General features: G+C 43.4%; 1 protein-coding gene across 1 annotated transcript; it reads left to right on the forward strand.

Annotated features, from left to right (window-relative positions):
* The first annotated feature begins 647 nt into the window (after positions 1-647).
* tspearb (thrombospondin-type laminin G domain and EAR repeats b) lies at positions 648-15,495 on the forward strand. Its single transcript, XM_077002129.1, has 12 exons — positions 648-1,298; positions 4,362-4,582; positions 5,948-6,177; positions 6,275-6,365; positions 6,877-7,033; positions 9,253-9,381; positions 9,637-9,869; positions 10,545-10,734; positions 13,123-13,355; positions 14,147-14,325; positions 14,418-14,519; positions 14,781-15,495. The coding sequence occupies exons 1-12, from the start codon at positions 1,211-1,213 to the stop codon at positions 14,932-14,934; spliced, it is 2,007 nt and encodes a 668-aa protein (XP_076858244.1). The 5' UTR covers positions 648-1,210; the 3' UTR covers positions 14,935-15,495.
* Positions 15,496-20,760: the final 5,265 nt, after the last annotated feature.

Raw genomic sequence — 20,760 nt, forward strand, 5'->3', positions numbered from 1 at the left:
TCTGATCTGCCTTAATATGTCCTAATCCTCCAATCACACTTGGACTCAGAGGTACAAGAGGTACTCAGGACAAAATAAACGGAAGATCACAGAACATCCTCGGTAGACATGGTGCACCGTGTCATTGCTGTGTTAGCAGATGCTGACCCAGCCCCTCGCAGAGGAATAAGGACCTGAAAAGGGTTTAGCCTTTATGAGCCAGGGTCATCCTGTCTTGGTGTGAAGGGAGTCCTGCTTAGCTCTTAGGGATGTACACAGGTTTATGTGGTAGACTAAACCTGTGTAAAATGCTCTTAAACCTCATGATGTTTGTTCTACAGGAGCTCAAACCTTTTTTCACAAATAAACTGGCTGACATTATATCAGCTCTGCAGTGTAAGAACCTGCCCATCATCTGCCTTGCATGCTCACACAGAGTATGCACAGCGTCTGGAGGGTAGACCCTGAAAACTCAGGACAGAGTCCCTAACAGAACAGGATTAAGGTTAGGACAACTCTATCCTCCTCTCTTCACCTCTCCCTCCTCTCTCTCTCTCTCTTTCTCTCTCTCTTTCTTTCTTTCTCCACTCCTCTCTCTCCCTTACATAAAGAGGATGGGGGAATTCCTCACCACTTCTAAGAAAAGACTACAGATTTTGTACAACAAAGCTTGAAGCCCTCTCTCTCTCCCTCCCTCCTTCACTCCCTCCCTCTCTTTTACTCACTCCCTCACTCACTCCCTCTGCTATTTGTTTTGTCACTCTGTTTCTTGCTCAGATTTGACCCCTCCTCTCCACACCTGACTTATTCTCATGTAAATATCTGCAAGGTTGATACACTTCACCAAGCTTGGAACGTGTGGGTGAAGTTCCACTGTCACACACACAGCAGAGGAAGCACCTTGTCCTTCTCTCAGAGTTCACTTCAGCTGTTCTACAGGATTCCAGACTGATTAACTATTAAATTTGATTTTTATTTTTGGTGTACAATTCCTGAGTAATTTTGTTGCTGATGTCCACATCTGAAGAGCTTCTGGACGTTGCTTCTGTGATGTAAACTGTGACTTCTATCTTCATCCACTGTGGAGACTTTCATGGAGGGATGCGCCTCTTCGCTCCTGCATGGACGTCTGCATGTTTAGAACTTTCCTGGTGCTGCTGAGGTCTGCGGTGGTAGAGCTGGGCAATCATGAGGTGTTGGAGAAGGTGATCAGGTCTGGACCTACCTGGCAATGATAGACCTTCTGATGCTGCTTGACTGCCTGATTCTTCTCTGCTGCATTGTCAGTGGTCATCTAGCACCATGGAGACCCTGTACAGGTACATCTCCTCACCCAACACAGGTACATCTCCTCACCCAACACAGGTACATCTCACCCAACATAGGTACATCTGCCTAACTGACATAGGTACGCCTCATCACCTGACACAGGTACATTTCTTCATTCAACACATGTTCATCTCATCACCCAAAACAGGTACATCTCCTCCAACACAGGTACGACTCATTACCTGACACAGGTACACTCCTCATGTCTATATTTCCAAATCTGTAATTTTATGATCATTTTGTTTGTTTAATCATTTATACTAACAACAAGTCAGGTGTTCATCTAAATCATGGTATTTCATTAAACCATAATGTTACAGGAAGCTTCACAAACATCCAATTTAGTACTAGTTCTAACTTGCCCTCTTAATGCTATTTGTCAAAGGCAATAATTCATTCCAGTAAAGCTTTGTACTTCAGATTTCATACCAAACTGCTGAAGAATTATACACTTCAAGTTCAGTAAACTATGTAAGATCACTAATTCTGTTTGTATCAGTCAGGAGACTGAGGGTACAGGTGGAAGAGAGAAATCTATGCTTATGTGTTTTCTGAAGGTCTTTCCTTCCTAACCCTAAACCCTTACTCTAACCCTAATCCTAACCTTAACCCTGACCCTAACCCTAATCCCAACCCTAATCCTAATCCTAACCCTAATCCTAATCCTAACCCTGTCCCTTAGAGCAGCATAAGGCTACAGCAGATGAACTGTTCCCACTTCTGGAGACCCAATAGTAGCTGATGTAGCTATTCATCACCTTGTCCCCAATGTCTTGTCCCCAACTCCTTGTCCCTACCACCCTGTCCTCAACGCCTTGTCCTCAGCCAGAGCCTTCCTAAGTAGGTATGGTATCCAGGTGCTGTGTTAAATGTTGGGCCTCTGGTGTTAGAAAACTCTTCACCAGAGAGCAGCTATGCATAGTTTTGTTTAACCAACACAAACATCTTATCTGCTCCTGGGTGTATGGGTGACCTCAGACTATCCTAGGGTTAAGGTTGTCTCTCCTGCCCTAAACTCATGTGAGCACTAATGCCTTTGAGTCTCAGTGCTTGTATTTGTTTTTCATTGCTAAAAAAGTACCGAAGCACACATCCACACTGCACTTCACAACATCAAAGCAACGTTTTTAGTCCTGTGTCTCTCTGAACTGTGATGTCCATAGTCGTGTAGCCACCCATCAGAAGAGGGTGTGACTCTTTTTCACCTTCCGTGAGGTGTAGTCACACCTGATGACAGGGCAGCCAGATGGAGTGACCCTCCTGTTGCATTTAGGGGTCAGAAATCAAAGAGAGTTGTTTCAGCTTCCAGGCTTCTGTATGTCTGTGTAGGTCTGAGTCTATATGGCGGGGCAGTGTAAGACAAACAACGAGCCCACTACACAGCATTTGTGGGTCTGACAATGTAACATGCTCTGTTGGAGATTTTCACTGGTGTCACTGCAGAGATAATCGAATTATTCTTGTTCTGTTCTGGTTTCATAGGTTATAAAGTATTGACTGGAACATAAACATGTGCAACATGCACACAGACTTTGCACCACATCCTTTAAACATAACACCACTTCTTTCAAACTGACCCTTTCGTTTTGCACTTTGAGAAGTTTTAGAATATTTTCAAAATGACTTTTTTGTTTTGTTGACTTTTTTCTTGCATTTCTTGTTATGCATGTGTTTGAAAAGACCAGACTTCAAAGTAGCTCATCAGACCAGGAAGTATTTTGAAAAGTGATGTTTGAAAAGTGCTGTTTGAAAAGTTGTGTTTGCTTTCTAGAATGATCTAAAAGATCTACACTGTGTCCGGGCTCTTTGGTACTTTGAAATCTGATCTATAAAGTGCTCCACTGCTCCGCGTCTCACTTTGATTTCTGAGGTGAATCAAAACAAAACAAGAAGTCTTGCCCTTTGAACCTGAAGCCCCAGCTGAAGTCAGCAGATCAGACAGACATCTTCAGCACATGACAGAGTAACAGATCAGACAGACATCTTCAGCTCATGACAGAATAACAGATCAGACAGACATCTTCAGCACATTACACAGTGATACAGTGTGTGTGTGTAGTGAGTGGTGTATAGTGTGTGTGTTGTGTGGTATGTGATGTGTGTGTAGTGGGTGGCATGTAGAGTGAGTGGTATGTGGTGTTTGTGTGTAGTAAGTGGTGTGTAGTATGTGGTCTATGTGTGTATGGTGAGTGGGGTGTGTATGTGGTCAGTGGTGTGTGTGCATGGTGAGTGGGGTGTGTGTGTGGTTAGTGGTGTGTGTGCATGGTGAGTGGTGTGTGTGTGTGGTCAGTGGTGTGTGTATATGGTGAGTGGAGTGTGTGTGTGTGTGTGTGTGTGTGTGTGGTGAGTGGTGTGTGTATGTGTACAGTGAGTGGTGTGTGTGTATGGAGAGAGGTGTTTGTGGTCAGTGGTGTGTGTATATGGTGAGTGTTGTGTGTGTGGTGAGTGGTGTGTGTGTATGGTGAGTGTTGTGTGTATGGTGAGAGTTGTGTGTGGTGAGTGGTGTGTATGTGTGTGTGTGTGTGTGTGTGTGTGTGTGTATGGTGAATGAGGTGTGTGTGGTCAGTGGTATGTAGTGGTTTGTGATATGATAGTGTGAGGCTAAACAGGTTTTCTGCAATGATTCTCTAATATCTCACATTTCACATCTCTCACATCTCTCATCTGACTCTTCTCACATCTCTCATCTCTCACATTTCTCATCTCTCATCTCTCACATCTCACATCTCTCTCATCTGACTCATCTCACATCTCTCATCTCTCTCATCTCCCATCTCTCACATCTCTCATCTCTCTCATCTGACTCATTTCTCTCATCTCTCATATCTCTCATCTATCACATCTTTCTCATCTCTCATCTCTCTCCTATCATCACTCATATCTCTCATTTCTGTCATCTCTCTCATCTCATGTCTCATCTGTCACATCTCTCTCATCTCTCATATCTCATCTGTCACATCGCTCTCATTATTCTCATCTATCATCTCTCTCATTTGTCACATCTCTCATCTCTTTTATCTCTCATCTCTCATTTGGATGTTTTTGTTCCACAGATCTGTTGCCGCTGGACCTCCTTCAGTGGGTGCTTCCGGCCAGCAGGGGGCAGCAGAGCAGTGTGCGGATGGTGCAGTCACAGGGCTCCCGGGGAGTGCAGCTCTCTGGACCCCCCCACAGCCTGAGCTTCCCAGCAGCTCAACTGCTCCCCCACTGCAGGTTCTTCCCTGCTGAGTTCTCCATCGTCCTCACCCTGAAGATCCCACAGTTGCTCCGCAATGTGAGAGAATAACACTCACACACACACATACACACGCACACACACACACATGAGTGTGTATTTGAAGCCTGGTGTTCTCCAGTGTAACGTGAGTGTGTTTGAAGCCTGGTGTGCTCCAGTGTAACGTGAGTGTGTGTTTGAAGCCTGGTGTGCTCCAGTGTATTGTGAGTGTGTGTTTGAAGCCTGGTGTTCTCCACTGCTAACGTGAGTGTGTGTTTGAAGCCTGGTGTGCTCCAGTGTAACGTGAGTGTGTTTGAAGCCTGGTGTGCTCCAGTGTAACGTGAGTGTGTGTTTGAAGCCTGGTGTTCTCCAGTGTAACGTGAGTGTGTGTTTGAAGCCTGGTGTGCTCCAGTGTAATGTGAGTGTGTGTTTGAAGCCTGGTGTGCTCCAGTGTAACGTGAGTGTGTGTTTGAAGCCTGGTGTGCTCCAGTGTATTGTGAGTGTGTGTTTGAAGCCTGGTGTGCTCCAGTGTAACGTGAGTGTGTGTTTGAAGCCTGGTGTGCTCCAGTGTAATGTGAGTGTGTGTTTGAAGCCTGGTGTGCTCCAGTGTAACGTGAGTGTGTGTTTGAAGCCTGGTGTGCTCCAGTGTATTGTGAGTGTGTGTTTGAAGCCTGGTGTTCTCCACTGCTAACGTGAGTGTGTGTTTGAAGCCTGGTGTGCTCCAGTGTATTGTGAGTGTGTTTGAAGCCTGGTGTGCTCCAGTGTATTGTGAGTGTGTTTGAAGCCTGGTGTGCTCCAGTGTAACGTGAGTGTGTGTTTGAAGCCTGGTGTTCTCCAGTGTAACGTGAGTGTGTGTTTGAAGCCTGGTGTGCTCCAGTGTATTGTGAGTGTGTGTTTGAAGCCTGGTGTGCTCCAGTGCTAACGTGAGCGTGTGTTTGAAGCCTGGTGTTCTCCAGTGCTAACGTGAGTGTGTGTTTGAAGCCTGGTGTTCTCCAGTGCTAACGTGAGTGTGTGTTTGAAGCCTGGTGTTCTCCAGTGCTAACGTGAGTGTGTGTTTGAAGCCTGGTGTTCTCCAGTGCTAACGTGAGTGTGTGTTTGAAGCCTGGTGTTCTCCAGTGCTAACGTGAGTGTGTGTTTGAAGCCTGGTGTTCTCCAGTGCTAACGTGAGTGTGTGTTTGAAGCCTGGTGTTCTCCAGTGCTAACGTGAGTGTTTGTTTGAAGCCTGGTGTTCTCCAGTGTATTGTGAGTGTGTGTTTGAAGCCTGGTGTTCTCCAGTGCTAACGTGAGTGTGTGTTTGAAGCCTGGTGTTCTCCAGTGCTAACGTGAGTGTGTGTTTGAAGCCTGGTGTGCTCCAGTGCTAACGTGAGTGTGTGTTTGAAGCCTGGTGTTCTCCAGTGCTAACGTGAGTGTGTGTTTACTGTGCAGGAGGACCAGTATGTCTTCACTCTTCTCCACACCGAGTCTGACCAACTTCTTGTTGGCATGCGTCTCTCCTACGACAAACTTCACTTCCTGCAACAGACACAGGGGGGTCACACCAAACGTGTGACATTCAGGGAAGTGGGAGTAGCCGATGGCCACTGGCACACGCTGGTCCTGGCAGTGACTGGACGCTACGTTGTCCTCACCGTGGACTGCAGTGTCCCCCTAGAGCTGTGAGTTACCATCAGCTTGACTGGGTGATGATTTCGTCTTTGTCTGGTGTTTGGGTTCAATCATTTACACTGTTTTATCTTCATCCCTCACACCCAGGCAGATGGAGAAGCCTTTTCCTGAGGATTTAGACACAAAAGGCTTCACATTCTTCATAGGCAGCAGGAGAAGACGGAACGGTTTGTTCTCTGTAAGGGTTAGGGTTACGGTTAGGGTTAGGGCTAAGATTAAGGTTAGGGTTATAGTTAGGCAGCAGGAGGTGAAGGAGTGGTTTGTTCTCTAATATGGACAGCACACTGGAATGGTGGAGTTGCTTCATAGCAACACTTACTGTAAATAGGAACCAACACATTCATGTACTGAAATAGTTATAAACCCTTACAATCAATCAATAAACCATTATTATCAATTCCATCAATTATCATTCTTCAAAGAAAAATATTTTTCAAAGAACTTTAAATATAGTGTTTAAAATGTATAGTGTTAAGTGATCTATGATTAAAATCACATCACAGTTTTATTACTGTAACTGATACATTTTTTGTGAATGTGCAATTCTGGCTCAGACTTTCAAAAATGTGAGCAGTGTATGTGTCACACAGTAGAACTGGAGTGACACCTGCTCACACTCCCATGTGCTGATGTGACTCGGTGTGCTGATGTGACATCACATGACATCACTTCCTCTCTCGGACTGTTAGGGGCTGATGCGACAGCTGGTTCTGTTCCCTGGTTCTGACGCATCCTCTCGACTCTGTCCTGCTTCTGACCCAAGACTGTCTGTCCTCCTGGTCCCCAAGGTTCTGTTACACCTACCAGTCAAACCGCCAGCCAACCAACTTCCTCTTTACCCCTACGGTAAGAAATTGGACTCAGACTGCTAGAAACAAGGTACAGTACTATACTACTTAAAACATGTAACCCATGTTACACCTGTAACACATATAAGACCTGTAACATTTATAGCGTACATAAATCTTAGAGGTGTCAAATCTGCTTCACATAAAAATATTGTTAACATGCAGAGACAAGTAATAATGGAGATAAGTAACAATGCACACGAGTAATAATGGAGACAAGTAATAATGGAGACGAGTAATAATGGAGACGAGTAACAATGGAGACAAGTAATAATGGAGACAAGTAATAATGGAAATGAGTAATAATGGACATGAGTAATAATGGAGATAAGTAACATTGGAGACAAGTAATAATGGAGATGAGTAACAATGGAGACGAGTAATAATGGAAATGAGTAATAATGGAAATGAGTAATAATGGACATGAGTAACAATGGAGACGAGTAACAATGGAGACGAGTAACAATGGAAATGAGTAATAATGGAAATGAGTAATAATGGACATGAGTAATAATGGAGACGAGTAATAATGGAAATGAGTAATAATGGACATGAGTAATAATGGAGATAAGTAACAATGGAGACAAGTAATAATGGAGATGAGTAATAATGGAAATGAGTAATAATGGACATGAGTAATAATGGAGATAAGTAACAATGCACACGAGTGCCACGTAGGGCTACGCCCCCCTCTCCTTGCTGTCACTCCGGTGTTTCTGTCCCCCGTGTCCGTGCTATTCCTTGCCAGTTTATCCCGCCCTGCTTGTCTGTTGCCCTGGTTTCCCCTGTCTGCCACGCCCTTGTTATCATCGTCCTCACCTGTGTCTAGTTCATGTCCCTGTATTTCCCTAGCCCCTTGTCGGTGATTGTGTTTCGGTACTCATTCAAGTGTGTTCATGTATGTATTCATTCCAGTGTATTCTGGTTCTGTGTTCCCTGCCGTCATGAGTATTTCTTGTTTTCACTGCCCAGTCGCTCTGTGTTTTCTCTTCCCTGGTTCTTTTGTTTGTTCTGCGTTCTGCCCGTGTTTTATTTCTAGTATATCGTTCAGTCATTTCACTCCGTGTTTCATGTTCGACTCCCTCACTGATCTGACCTCCGCCTTTCTATTCGACCCTGATTTTGGAATTCCCTTCATTAAATCTCGCTCTCCTCAGCGTTTGTGTCCGCCTCCTCTCTCCACAGCGCGTGCTGGGTTACAACGAGTAATAATGGAGACGAGTAATAATGGAGACGATTAATAACAGAGATGAGTAATGATGGAGATGAGTAATGACAGAGATGAGTAATGAGAGATGAGTAGTAACAGAGATGAGTAATGACAGAGATGATGAAGATGAGTAATGACAACGAGTAAATAAGGTTTTTTGCCTTTTGAGGTGTTTAGTCAGTGCATTTTGGATTTACTAAATGGATGTGATTCTCTATATGCTGTGGCCTGCTCTGCCAGAGGTGCTGTGTTTACTCTGTAACTGCTATGAGTACAAATGGACTGTCTAACTTTACACTGGGATGTGAACAGCACCTTGATCTGCAGGTGAGTGGTGGATGTGAGCAGAAGACAGACAGGTGTAGAGGAGTGAGGGGTCTCACCGGGTCTCCATACTGTGGGAGATGCTGGCAAAGTTTGTACTGAGAAAGGCAGGGGGTTGCACAACCAAAACACATTTGTAAAAACAGTTTAACATCAAGATTTTACATATTATTGCTAAGGCACTGATTTTTGCCCAGCAGGGTTATGAACAAGGTTATGTGCAAGGTTAACCCCTGACCCTGACCCTGACCCTGACCCCTGACCCTGACCCTATCCCTATCCATTATCCTGACCCTGATCCTTCCCCTATCCCTAACCCTGACCCTGACCCTAACCTCAGTACATTCACAGTTCATCTAATCAAACGAGCTGTTACCAGCAGCTCAAAAGATCAGAATAAATAGGATCTTTATGTCTCTCTCTCCCTTTCTCTTCCCCCTCCTCAATTAAATTCAACAATGCTTTATTGGCATGAACGTAGTAATATACACTGTTGCCAAAGCAGTTAACAGAAAGCACGTAGGTATAAACATAATAAAGATAAAAGACAGTATTATAGACACAATTATAGGTTGGAATATAACACTAGACATATTTACAGAGTTATTATTAATGAATAAAGTATTATCTCATCTCTCTCTCTCCCTCTCCCCCCATCTTCCCCCCCCCTCCCATGCTCATAGAGGCGGAGGTGCGGGTGACTCTTACCCCGCCCCCCTGTGGCAGCTGGGCGGAGGGTCAGCTGTGGTTCAGCACACACCAGAGAGCTCTCTTCATATGTGATGGCAGCATCTGGATAACAATGCTGCATGGTCTGCATCTTTTACACACACACACACACACACACACACACACACACACACACACACACACACACACACACACACTCTCTCTCTCTCTCTCTCTCTCTCAGACACACACACACACACACTCACACACACACACACACACACTCTCTCTCTCTCTCTCTCTCTCTCTCTCTCTCACTCACACACACACACACTCACACTGTATGTGATTTCCTAAATCATCTCTATGTCTCTGTGTAATGAATGCATTCTCCATAGAGAAAGAGAGGCTAGACTACCTGGAAGATCACCAGGAGCTCTTCACCAGCTCGGAGACGTTCGACATCGAGGTGTTCCACATCCCCACTCAGGGCCTTTTCATTGCCACCGCCAACCGTGACTCCAACCTTGGATCAGCCATTTACAGGTGGACAGACAGCAGGTTTGAGCGGTACCAGGACATCAGAACACACGGCGCACAGGCCTGGAGGTTCTTTACTGTGGGCAAAAAGGTTTGTGTCCTCTGCTCCTCTGTCTGCACAGTGAGAGATAAATAGGGTGAGATAAGCAGTGTAAGACAAACAACGAGCCCACTACACAGCATTTGTCTTGTCCTTCTTGTGGCTCTGCCTCTGATGAGACGGGTGTAGGTTTGATGTGTTGTAGTAACACATGAGGGTGGTGCAGGACGTGCCTTTAGGCTGATTTATAGCACAGCTGCTGTCAGAAGCAGTAAACTATAATGTACCAGAGACGTTCAGTTAGAGCAAAGAAGATGAGGGATGTGAAGGGCATGAACACCTGCTCCAAACACCCCTCCCCAGCTATCTGCCCCAGCTATCTGCCCCAGGTGGCTGCCCCAGGTGCTCGGGAGCTCTGAGCAGATGTAGAAGGGCTTTAACCCCAACCTTAAATTACTGAACACACAAGCTCATTAAACTCTGAAACTGTCATCACAATCATCTTTTGTATATAATCTGTTGCAAAACAGCCTTACACTAAAAATAAATGTATGTGTAAAACCCATTTGAGTCTGTCAGACCCGTGTGTAACTGAGTCCTGTTTCAGGCCCGTGTGTAACTGAGTCCTGTATCAGGCCCGTGTGTAACTGAGTCCTGTTTCAGGGCCGTGTGTAACTGAGTCCTGTTTCAGGTCCGAGTGTAACTGCCAGTATTCTGCTGTGTTAGAGGTTCCTGGTGGTGGCCAACTCCAGAGCGCCCGGCTCTGGGAAGCAGGAGCTGTCGGTCCTGTATAAGTGGAGTGACAGGAAGCTGCGGTTTGTGGTGCACCAGACGCTGCAGACCCACAGCGCACGGGACTGGGAGGCGTTCCACATCCAGCACGACACCTTCCTCGCCGTGGCCAATCACAGACAAGGTGACGCTCCTGCTACACTGGCTCTGTGGTGTCTGGGCGGTGCCACTGTAGTGTATGAAGTAGTGTACTGTCAGGAGAGTGCTGTCTGTCAGGAGAGTGCTGTCTGTCAGGAGAGTGCTGTCTGTGTGTGTGTGTGTGTGTGTGTGTGTGTGTGTGTGTGTGTGTGTGTGTATTCAGGTCTGATAAGCTGTGTGTGTGTATTCAGGTCTGATAAGCTGTGCGTGTGTGTTGTGGTCTGATAAGCTGTGTGTGTGTGTTGTGGTCGGATAAGCTGTGTGTGTGTTGTGGTCGGATAAGCTGTGTGTGTGTTGTGGTCGGATAAGCTGTGTGTGTGTTGTGGTCGGATAAGCTGTGTGTGTGTTGTGGTCGGATAAGCTGTGCGTGTGTTGTGGTCGGGTAAGCTGTGTGTGTGTTCTGGTCTAATAAGCAGTGTGTGTGTGTGTGTGTGTGTGTGTTGTGGTCTGATAAGCTGTGTGTGTGTTCTGGTCTGATAAGCTGTGTGCATGTTCTGGTCTGATAAGCTGTGTGCATGTTCTGGTCTGATAAGCTGTGTGTGTGTGTGTGTGTTCCTGCTGTTGTGGGTTCAACCATGCAGCTCTGCCACTGATCAAAGCAGAAGGGACAAACATGACAGAGTTCTGTTCACACGGGACACAGCCCAGAAGGCCCCAACACCTGCACCAGCTGACAGCCCGGGCTGTCCATACAGATGCCTGAGCATAAAGAAGCCATCTAGCATTAGGGTGATGATGAGGGTAGTGATGAGAAGAATGTTTCAGTCATAGAGGAAAGACCCTGGTGCTCAGTGAAGACTTTAAATAAATCCTTTAATAATAATAATAAACAACAGAGGTGGGACCAAGTCAGTGTTTTGCAAGTCTCAAGTAAGTCCAAGTCTTTATCCTCAAGTCCCGAGTCAAGTCTCAAGCAAAGACAGTCAAGTCAAGTCAAGTCTCGAGTCAAGACAGGCAACAGTCAAGTCAAGTCCCAAGTCTGAAACTTGGAATTTCAAGTCCTTTTGAGTCTTTTTTTTTTTAACCAATGTTGCAGGTATATTTTAAATGTAAATAATAGACGTGTTCTTTTTTTAAATCTGTATTCTCCTCAAATCTTGATAAAACATGTGCAACTGAAAACACGAAGTATAAAAAAAAATTAAATTACACCTCTTTATTGCACAGTTCAATTTGTTAAAATTAGCTGCAAAAATATTCATACTTTAAACTACAATTTTCCAGAAATAAATATTCTGTGAAAAAGTCATAGGTAGAACTCCATGGTCAAATAAAAAGTGCTGATATTTTCACAGTACAATACAAAGAACCATAACAGCATTTTTCCCTTTTTTTTCTAACAGCATTTTTCCCTTTTTTTCTAACAGCATTTTTTCTCTTCTCTTATCTGGTTTCTTGGAGAACATGTGTGTCCATGTGTGAGTGACACAAGACAAACAAATATAAGAACTGAACAATTAACAGGAATCAGGAATGCAACTTTAGACATTTCAGTAAACTATTCTGCATTGCATTTGCAAAAGACCAAACTGGCCAAAAGTCTGTATGTTATTTGTGCACGATGAGGCCGTAGAATGATGTATGTCCCCATAGCTGAAAACTCGCTCCACCTTTGTCAATATATTTTTTTCTCGACGTAGATGTCTTCAAATACACAATCCATGCTGAGATAGAACTGGATATGATGGTGACAGAGAGAGGCTCTCTTCCCCGAGTTCAGATACAGAACCCAGGGTTGCCAACTCTCACGCATTGAGCGTGAGACACACGCATTTGACCGTCTTCACACGCTCTCACGCCACACATCCGATTTCTCACGCCGAAAAAAAAAATCTAGTTTATTTACCTCTGATCCTTATCTATGATTCAATGAGTTACTAGTTCGCTTTGGCACCAACCACTGGCGATCGATCGATCGCGATATAATACTTAATTTGTGTCCATTTTACACCCCGCCTGGTAACAATTCACGTTCGCTGACCCCCCAATTTGATTGGTTGTGCTGCAGCTCATGCACACACACACACACACACACACACACACACACAACGTACAGAGTGTGGAAAAGCAGAGGACCGGTCTGCGTCAGAAGGACGGAAATAAAATTAATGGGGCGCACTTTATAAATATTAATATGCGTTTTAAAATTTAGATTTGGGGTAAAAAAATCAAGTCTTTGCAAGTAAACAGGTTCAAGTCCAATTCAAGTCCCAAGTTATTGGTGTAAAAGTCCAAGTCAAGTCGAAGTCTCTGAAAATTTTTTCAAGTCAAGTCAAAAGTCTTAATATTAATGACTCGAGTCTGACTCGAGTCCAAGTCATGTGACTCGAGTCCCCACCTCTGATAAACAACATATATATATATACATTTACAGGGGAAATGAATCACAATATTGACAGTGTGATCTACAAGTGGAACCTAAACACGGAGATGTTTGAGGTGAATCAGACTGTCCCCACGTCTGGGGCGTATGACTGGGAATTCTTCACGATCGGCCCATACTACTTCCTGGTGGTCGCTAACACCTTTAATGGAAAGTCCACAGACATCAATTCTGCCATCTACATCTGGGCTGGAGACTCCTTTCAGCCCCATCAGTTCATTATGGTAACTCGGACGTTACTCATAAAACATTTGCCATAAAACATTTCAGAGAGAAAGTCAGTTTGAATTCCACATCAAACTAAATTTGAGATAAAAAAGCTTGAACACTAATGAAATAAAAATTTCAGAAAAATAAAACGTATATGTAGTTAAATGTTTTCTAAGTTTAAAACATTAGAACTTTAGCACTATGGTGTGGTAGGTATGGTATGGTGGTTTTAGTTATAGTTGTTTAGTTTAGTTGTACCATGATTTATTTAGATTTCATGAGCTGATAAAATTCAGCACATACTTACCAGTAAAATATCCAGTATAGCAAAAGTGTTTCCTTGAACAGGACATGCCCAACCAATGGAGTTGGCATGTGTTGAAACTCAAATACACCCTTTAATTAGTGGGAGGTGGAACTACTATTAAAGAGCACAGGTGGACCAATTAGCATGTGTGCATGTCAGTTGTCAACTCAGAAACCCTGTAGGCCTTGCAGTCATGTTTTAGAGGGGTTTTCCAACACTACTGTTTCTGAGACTTCAAGGCTAAGAGCTGGCTGTTTTGGGCTCTGATGATGATGATGATGATGATGATAATACTTTATTATCAGATCAGATCTGAAATTTGTCTTGCATACAAACAGTAGCTCCATTAACACATTAGAAACACATAGGACACAAACATTGTACAGTACGTACACCATTTACAATGTGAGTGGTGAAACACAATCAGAAGCTGCTGTGCTTTTCTAAGACATGTTTGAGGTCAGTGTGAATGTGACAGGCTGCTGTGATCCCCCACAGACCTCTGGGGCAGTAGACTGGGAGATGTTCCAGATTGGTGGCAGGTTCTTCTTGGCTGTAGCTAACAGCCAAAGGCTGGACGGTGCTGGCTCAGTTCTTTACACCATCAACTCCACCATTTATGAGCTCAACATCACCTCGCAGAGGTTTGTGAAATTCCAGGACATCACAACGAGCAGGTACACTGAAGATACTGCCTCATAATGTCCACCATCACAGGACTCTGTCTTCTCCACTTCACTAACACTGTTCTTCATCCTTGCTTTGCCAGTGCACTGGACTGGGAATTCTTCACTGTGGGTGATGATCAGTTCTTGGTGGTGGCCAACTCCTACGATGGCACTTCCTATTCACTCAACAGTGTTTTGTACAGGTGAGACCTGTTGCCCTTTGGTCATGTGACAGAGAAGAAGCAAACAGCATATTGTAATGTTTAACTCCTCTACACAAATGTCCTTATCTTCTCACCAGTATGTAGGCACAATGATCCTGGTTTATAATCTCGCCTATGACCATGCTTTATTCTGTCTGGGGCATTTAAACCTAGTTCCAAAATGTCCTCATATATGTATGTATGTATGTGTGTGTGTGTGTGTGTGTGTGTGTGTGTGTGTGTGTGTGTGTGTGTGTGAAGATGGCAGGGCTACGAAGGATTTGTCCCTGTGCACAGCCTGCGTACTAATGGCTGCAGAGACTGGGAGTTCTTCCGGGCTGCAGGCAGCTCCTACCTCGTATCCTCCAGTGCTAGATCGGCCCTCTCCAGGGTCCTGAAGCTGAAGACCTCCTAGCAGTGCTGAGACAGACACCGCGTAACTACCTGAAGTAACATATAAACACCATGAAACCAAACTGTGGAGGCACAAGCTCGTAAACATGGCCTGAAGCCACAGAACCCTCTCTGTCCTGTATCAGATCACAACTGTGGACACAGTAGGACAGGTTAAAAAACATTTGTAAAAATAACAAATAGTCCAGGTGAATGAAATGCTAATGTAACTATAATGGTTTGGTGATCATTCTCTATGCTGGGATCCAGTTACACACCATTCAGCAGGAAGTGCTGTGACTCACATTCGCAATTTTGGTAAAACAAAACCAAATATGCATATATATGAAATATTTATAAATATTCTAAGAAAATAAATTACTATAGCACAGATGCAGTCAGTCTTGTCAGCTCGGCAAAATCTCCCTGTATGGCTCTCTGTGCCTGTGCTATTTATGTATGGTGTTTTTTTCTGTAGTATTTAATGAACATTGTGAGATATATGAAGCTACACTGTGCTAAATACATACAATTTTTACAATGAACAGGACATCTCTTTCTGTAATTATAATTTATTTTTAAATGTTTGATATTGTTTGTGTGACTTCTCCTCTTTTACAGTCCCTGACAAGTTCTGTCGCTAATCCATGTTGTGGAAACAAAAGCTTATAACCTGACTTTCATTGATTGGTTTTAGAAATCACTCATATGAAAGCTGAAACCCTCCCAAATGAGATTTAATGTACAAAAATAAATTTGCTTTACTGCAGAAATATTGATAATTTAATGAACACAGAAAGGCAAGACAAAAGTTGTCACCCACAGAAAGTAAGGTGAAAATCAAACAAATAATTCACTTCATATACAAATATATGCTTCATAACACTGGTGAATGACGTTGTGGTGCTATTAGAGCCATATTTAATATTTTGTGTGACTTCCACGAGCTTGAAGGACCGCATCCATGCGGTTTGACAATGATTCATACAATTTATTGATGAAGTCATCAGGAATAGCAAAGAATGCAGTCTTACATGCCTCCCAGACTTCATCAAAATTCTTTGGTTTTGTCTTCCAAGCTTCCTCTTTCATCCCACCCCAAACATGCTCAATGGTGTTCATGTCTGGTGACTGGGTTGGCCAGTCCTGGAGCACCTTGATCTTCTTCGCCTTGAGGAACTTTGATGCAGAGATGGATGTATGAGATAGAGCACCATCCTGCTGCAAAATTTGACCTCTTTTATGATTGGGAATGTAAGATGTAGTTAATACTTTTTGATATTGCCTTTCACCTTGCAAATGTTTCGCACACCCCCATACTGAATGTAACCCCAGACCATGATCTTTCCACCACCAAACTTGACTGTTTTCTGGGTGAATCTTGGATCCATACGGGCTCCAGTAGTTCTCCTGCAGTATTTGCGTGGCTGTGGTGTAATTCAACTGAAGATTCATCTGAGAAATCCACCTGCTGCCACTTTTCCAGCGTCCATCCGTTTAGCAAGCTGTGGGCCTTGGCAAATGCCACACGGTTTTTTACCTGCCTTTTGTTTAGTGCTGGCTTCTGGGCACTGATTCAACCATGGAGGCCATTTCGAGACAGAATCCTACAAACTGTTCTAGTTGACACAGGGACTTGAGGTGACCAGGCCTGGTGGAGCTCTGCTGCAGTGGAAGTGGGACTGGCTTTGGATTTTCTAACCAACAAACGTTCCCCCCGAGAGGTGTCTTGTGGGGTCTGCCGGACCTGGGCTTGTCAAAAACATCTCCAGTCTCTTCAAATCTTTTTAAAATTCTTTGTACTTGATGCTGAGACACATTAAAGGTGCCAGCCACCTCTGCAGTGGATTTGGACTTCAGTGTCTTGATAATCAAGGCTTTGGTCGCAGGATGGATTTTTGGCATGTTGTCAGAGGTCAAGTTGCAGTGCAAGTGACGGTCTGGGGTGCCGGAGTTCTTTTATACACACCCACTAATTAACCAATCAATTAGTGAGCACAGGTGAGGCTGTAAACTAGGATTGGGTGCATTATATGACAAGGGGACAAAACTTTTGTCGTGCCAAAATCTGACCTTTCTGTGTTCAATCAATGATCAATATTTCTGCAGTGAAGCAAATTTATTTTCATAAATAAAATCTCATTTGGGAGGGTTTCAGCTTTCATATGAGTCATTTCTAAAACCAATCGATGAATTTAAAGTCAGGTTATAAGCTTTTGTTTCCACAACATGGATAAGCAACAGAACTTATGTCAGGGACTGTATATTATTAGTGTAGTCAGTTAGAGCTTCATGTTCCCTTTGTAATGCAACTTTGAGATGTCATAAGCTACTAGTTCCTTGACTGCTTTGTGGAACTCATCACAGAATAAAGAATAAGCTGTACAGAGCAGAATGAAAGAGTCTCGTTTCACTTCTGTTACTTCAGATTTATTTTCTCTTTTCTTTATTTCTGTGTGTGTGTTACGTCCTGTGGACGTAAAAAAATGTTTCATCTGCTGCATGTAGAGTACATAGTCTTTAGTTCTAGTCGTAGTTCTCACCATTTACACCTGGCAGAGAAATTATGGAATTGCAAATCCAGAAACAAGAAGAATGTTGGTCAGAGCAGCAGTGCAGATTTCCTGCTTCCAAGTTATTTGAGTACTGGCAGGGCACCATTCTGCAGTGTGCATTGTAAAGTGCATTAATCGGGACTGGTGGTGGTGTGTGTGTGTGTGTGTGTGTGTTTGAGGGTGAGTGGGGATGGGATAGAATATGACATGTAGGGCTGCAGTGAAAGGCCTGTGGCAGCAGAGCTGGGCTGTGTTGAGGGACAGCACAGCACTCTCTCTGTCTGTCCTCCTCCTACACCAGCATGGGACCAGAACCACAACACGGGCCCCGTCTGCACTGGTGCAACTGTGGCACTTTGGGTCCCATCAGGAACTTTACACTGGAGTTCCCCTCAAAACAATTTTTAAATATTCATTTTGTGGTTGTGAGATTGAAACTGTGGAAAATTTATTTTTTATATTTTGCTTTTGTCTGTTATTTCTGGATCTATCTCACAAAACATTCAGGACATTTTGTTTATTTTTAGTTACCTTGGGTTTAACTATGATGTATATTTTGTCATAAATGTCACTATACCTGTGTGTATGTGTGTGTATCACTACACCAGTGTGTGTGTGTCAGAGGTGGGACCAAGTCAGTGTTTTGCAAGTCTCAAGTAAGTCCAAGTCTTTATCCTCAAGTCCCGAGTCAAGTCTCAAGCAAAGACAGTCAACTCAAGTCAAGTCTCGAGTCAAGACAGGCAACCGTCAAGTCAAGTCCCAAGTCTGAAACTTGGAATTTCAAGTCCTTTCGAGTCTTTTTTTTTTACAGGCACCAACGCTTTACGAATGCTACGCTGATGTGTTTCTTTACTCGTTTTGTTGGTGTCCGCCAGCCAAAAGATGACAGATCATTTACATTTTATCTTCTCTTAATTACATAAATGTACTTAAACAATGTTTCGTTACATCATTTTACACGAAAATAGCAAGCTTCATCTGTGACGGTGGGTGCGGCGTGAAGGACGAGACACAAATCCTTTGTGACAGCAAACGTCACTTTACTTATATATGTTGCGCAATAGCGCACGATAAACATACACAAACACACAACAACGTGTGGACATTAGACAACGACGAGCACAGGACACTGCGCGAGCGCACATTAAATAGACAAACCACATTAGCCCCATGTAATTACGAGACGATTCACAGGTGATACACATTATCACACGACATAGCCATCACCACGGAGTTCCACAGACGCAGACAGAGCACGTGGACAACGTTTACACACGCCCAAAGGGGAGGGGCCGGGGTCCTCAACGTGACATCATCGTAAGCAAGATGCTGTCATTACGAATGGTTATTCTAAACATTTGGATAAAATGTTTAAATATAGACTAATAAAAGGTTAGGGTTATTTTTTCATTGTTTTCTGTTATTGTGGGGTCACGGTGTAGGCTACTATTGTTACCTGGAGATTCAGTGGGGTCACATATTCTGATGGCTGCCGTCAGAATTAGTGACCCCAGTTAAAAAGGCTCACCTGTACATCCCATTCATGATTTCTTTGTTGGCTGCAATGGTGAGGGGATGGTAAATCTTGTTTAAGTACATTTATGTAATTAAGAGACGATAAATGTAAATATAAACATCTGTCATATTTTGGCTTGTGGACACCAACAAAACGAGTAAAGAAAGTGCATCAGCGTAGTTTACGTAGCATTCGTAAAGCGTTTGTGCCTCTGAACAGAAACTGTGAAATAGCGCCCCCTGTGGTCACAAAACTCGACGGTCACAGAATCTGGTGTAACGCCGGTCTGAGTCAGAAGGACGGAAATGAAATTAATGTAGCGCACTTTATAAATATTAATATGCGTTTTAAATTTTAGATTTGGGGTAAAAAAAAATCAAGTCTTTGCAAGTAAACAGGTTCAAGTCCAATTCAAGTCCCAAGTTATTGGTGTAAAAGTCCAAGTCAAGTCTAAGTCTCTGAATATTTTTTCAAGTCAAGTCAAAAGTCTTAATATTAATGACTCGAGTCTGACTCGAGTCCAAGTCATGTGACTCGAGTCCCCACCTCTGGTGTGTGTTATTTGCTACATTTTATATAGCCTACACAAAAAAATATCTAAAAAAACATTTTTTTGCTAAAAAAAAAATAATAATAATAATCTGTAATGTGCGGCGAGGGCGAAGCAAAAAAATTGAGACGACAAGCAGACAAACAAACTGTAACGTTTACCAGAAGCAGGGATGACGCGATTGCAAAGAAATTAATATTTATTATAGGGAGGGCGACAAAACACTACAGTGAAACACAGAACACATAAGAACAATACTAGACAATGAAGGGATAAGACTACAGTACGGCACTACGAGACAAGTAGGAAAATACAACACTCACTGGAACATTACTACAACATACACTACATGAACTTAAAGGGGAGAAACACAATATAACAAGGGGAGTAGCGACTAACTGAAAATCGAGAAACGTGTGACTAAACAAACCATAGAGAAACATAACTAAACGAGACTACAGATAAACATGACTAGCGCAAAACACAACAAAAGGGAAACTAACAATCCATACATACTTTCACCAGAACAGATTACATGAGGCGGGGAGGTAGGGGAATGAGGAGAAAACATACAACAAGGAAATAGGAGACAAGACAGAGACCATGAAGAGTGCGAGAAGTGATCCAATGAACAGAGCAAGAAAGCAAGGGACTCACGTACAATGACCGACAGAGGAGTGAAACAGAGGGGTTGATATACACTGAGGACAGGGGCGTAAAAATGAGACACAGGTGCGAGTACTGAGGATGGGCATGACAGATAGAGGGGACACCACGGAAACGGGGAAAACTAGGCGGGACCAGGGAGGAGGGAGGAGCTGGATGTGACATAAACGTAGTCGGTTCATTAGCAAAACAGTACAAGTGGAAAATACCGAAAAACAAAGACATTTACATTTACATTTATGGCATTTAGCAGACGCTCTTATCCAGAGCGACTTACAAAAGTGCTACGTAGTTGCTAGGAATCTCCAAGGTAGTATAGATAGTCCTGGACACAAGGTACTCTAACCTGAAAAACCACTAGACGAAAGTCATATGATACCTAACAATTATGCCAAGTCATTATCAGTGGGGAACCATCAGGGCCCTCGACGCCCTCTCAGAGGGCCTAAAATATTCTTAAAACATTATATATATAATTATCCAATTTTATTTTATCTACTTACAGTTTGACAATCAACATCTAAACAATTACAAAAATATAAGCAAATAAATTATTCAACC

The sequence above is a fragment of the Brachyhypopomus gauderio genome, chromosome 4, assembly GCF_052324685.1.
Source record: "Brachyhypopomus gauderio isolate BG-103 chromosome 4, BGAUD_0.2, whole genome shotgun sequence".
NCBI lineage: Eukaryota > Metazoa > Chordata > Actinopteri > Gymnotiformes > Hypopomidae > Brachyhypopomus > Brachyhypopomus gauderio.

Coding starts and splice junctions, on each gene's coding strand:
- tspearb (XM_077002129.1), top strand. CDS start 1,211: ATGATAGACCTTCTGATGCTGCTTGACTGCCTGATTCTTCTCTGCTGC. Junction 1,299..4,361: donor ACCATGGAGACCCTGTACAG/GTACATCTCCTC, acceptor TTTGTTCCACAG/ATCTGTTGCCGCTGGACCTC. Junction 9,382..9,636: donor CTGGATAACAATGCTGCATG/GTCTGCATCTTT, acceptor CATTCTCCATAG/AGAAAGAGAGGCTAGACTAC.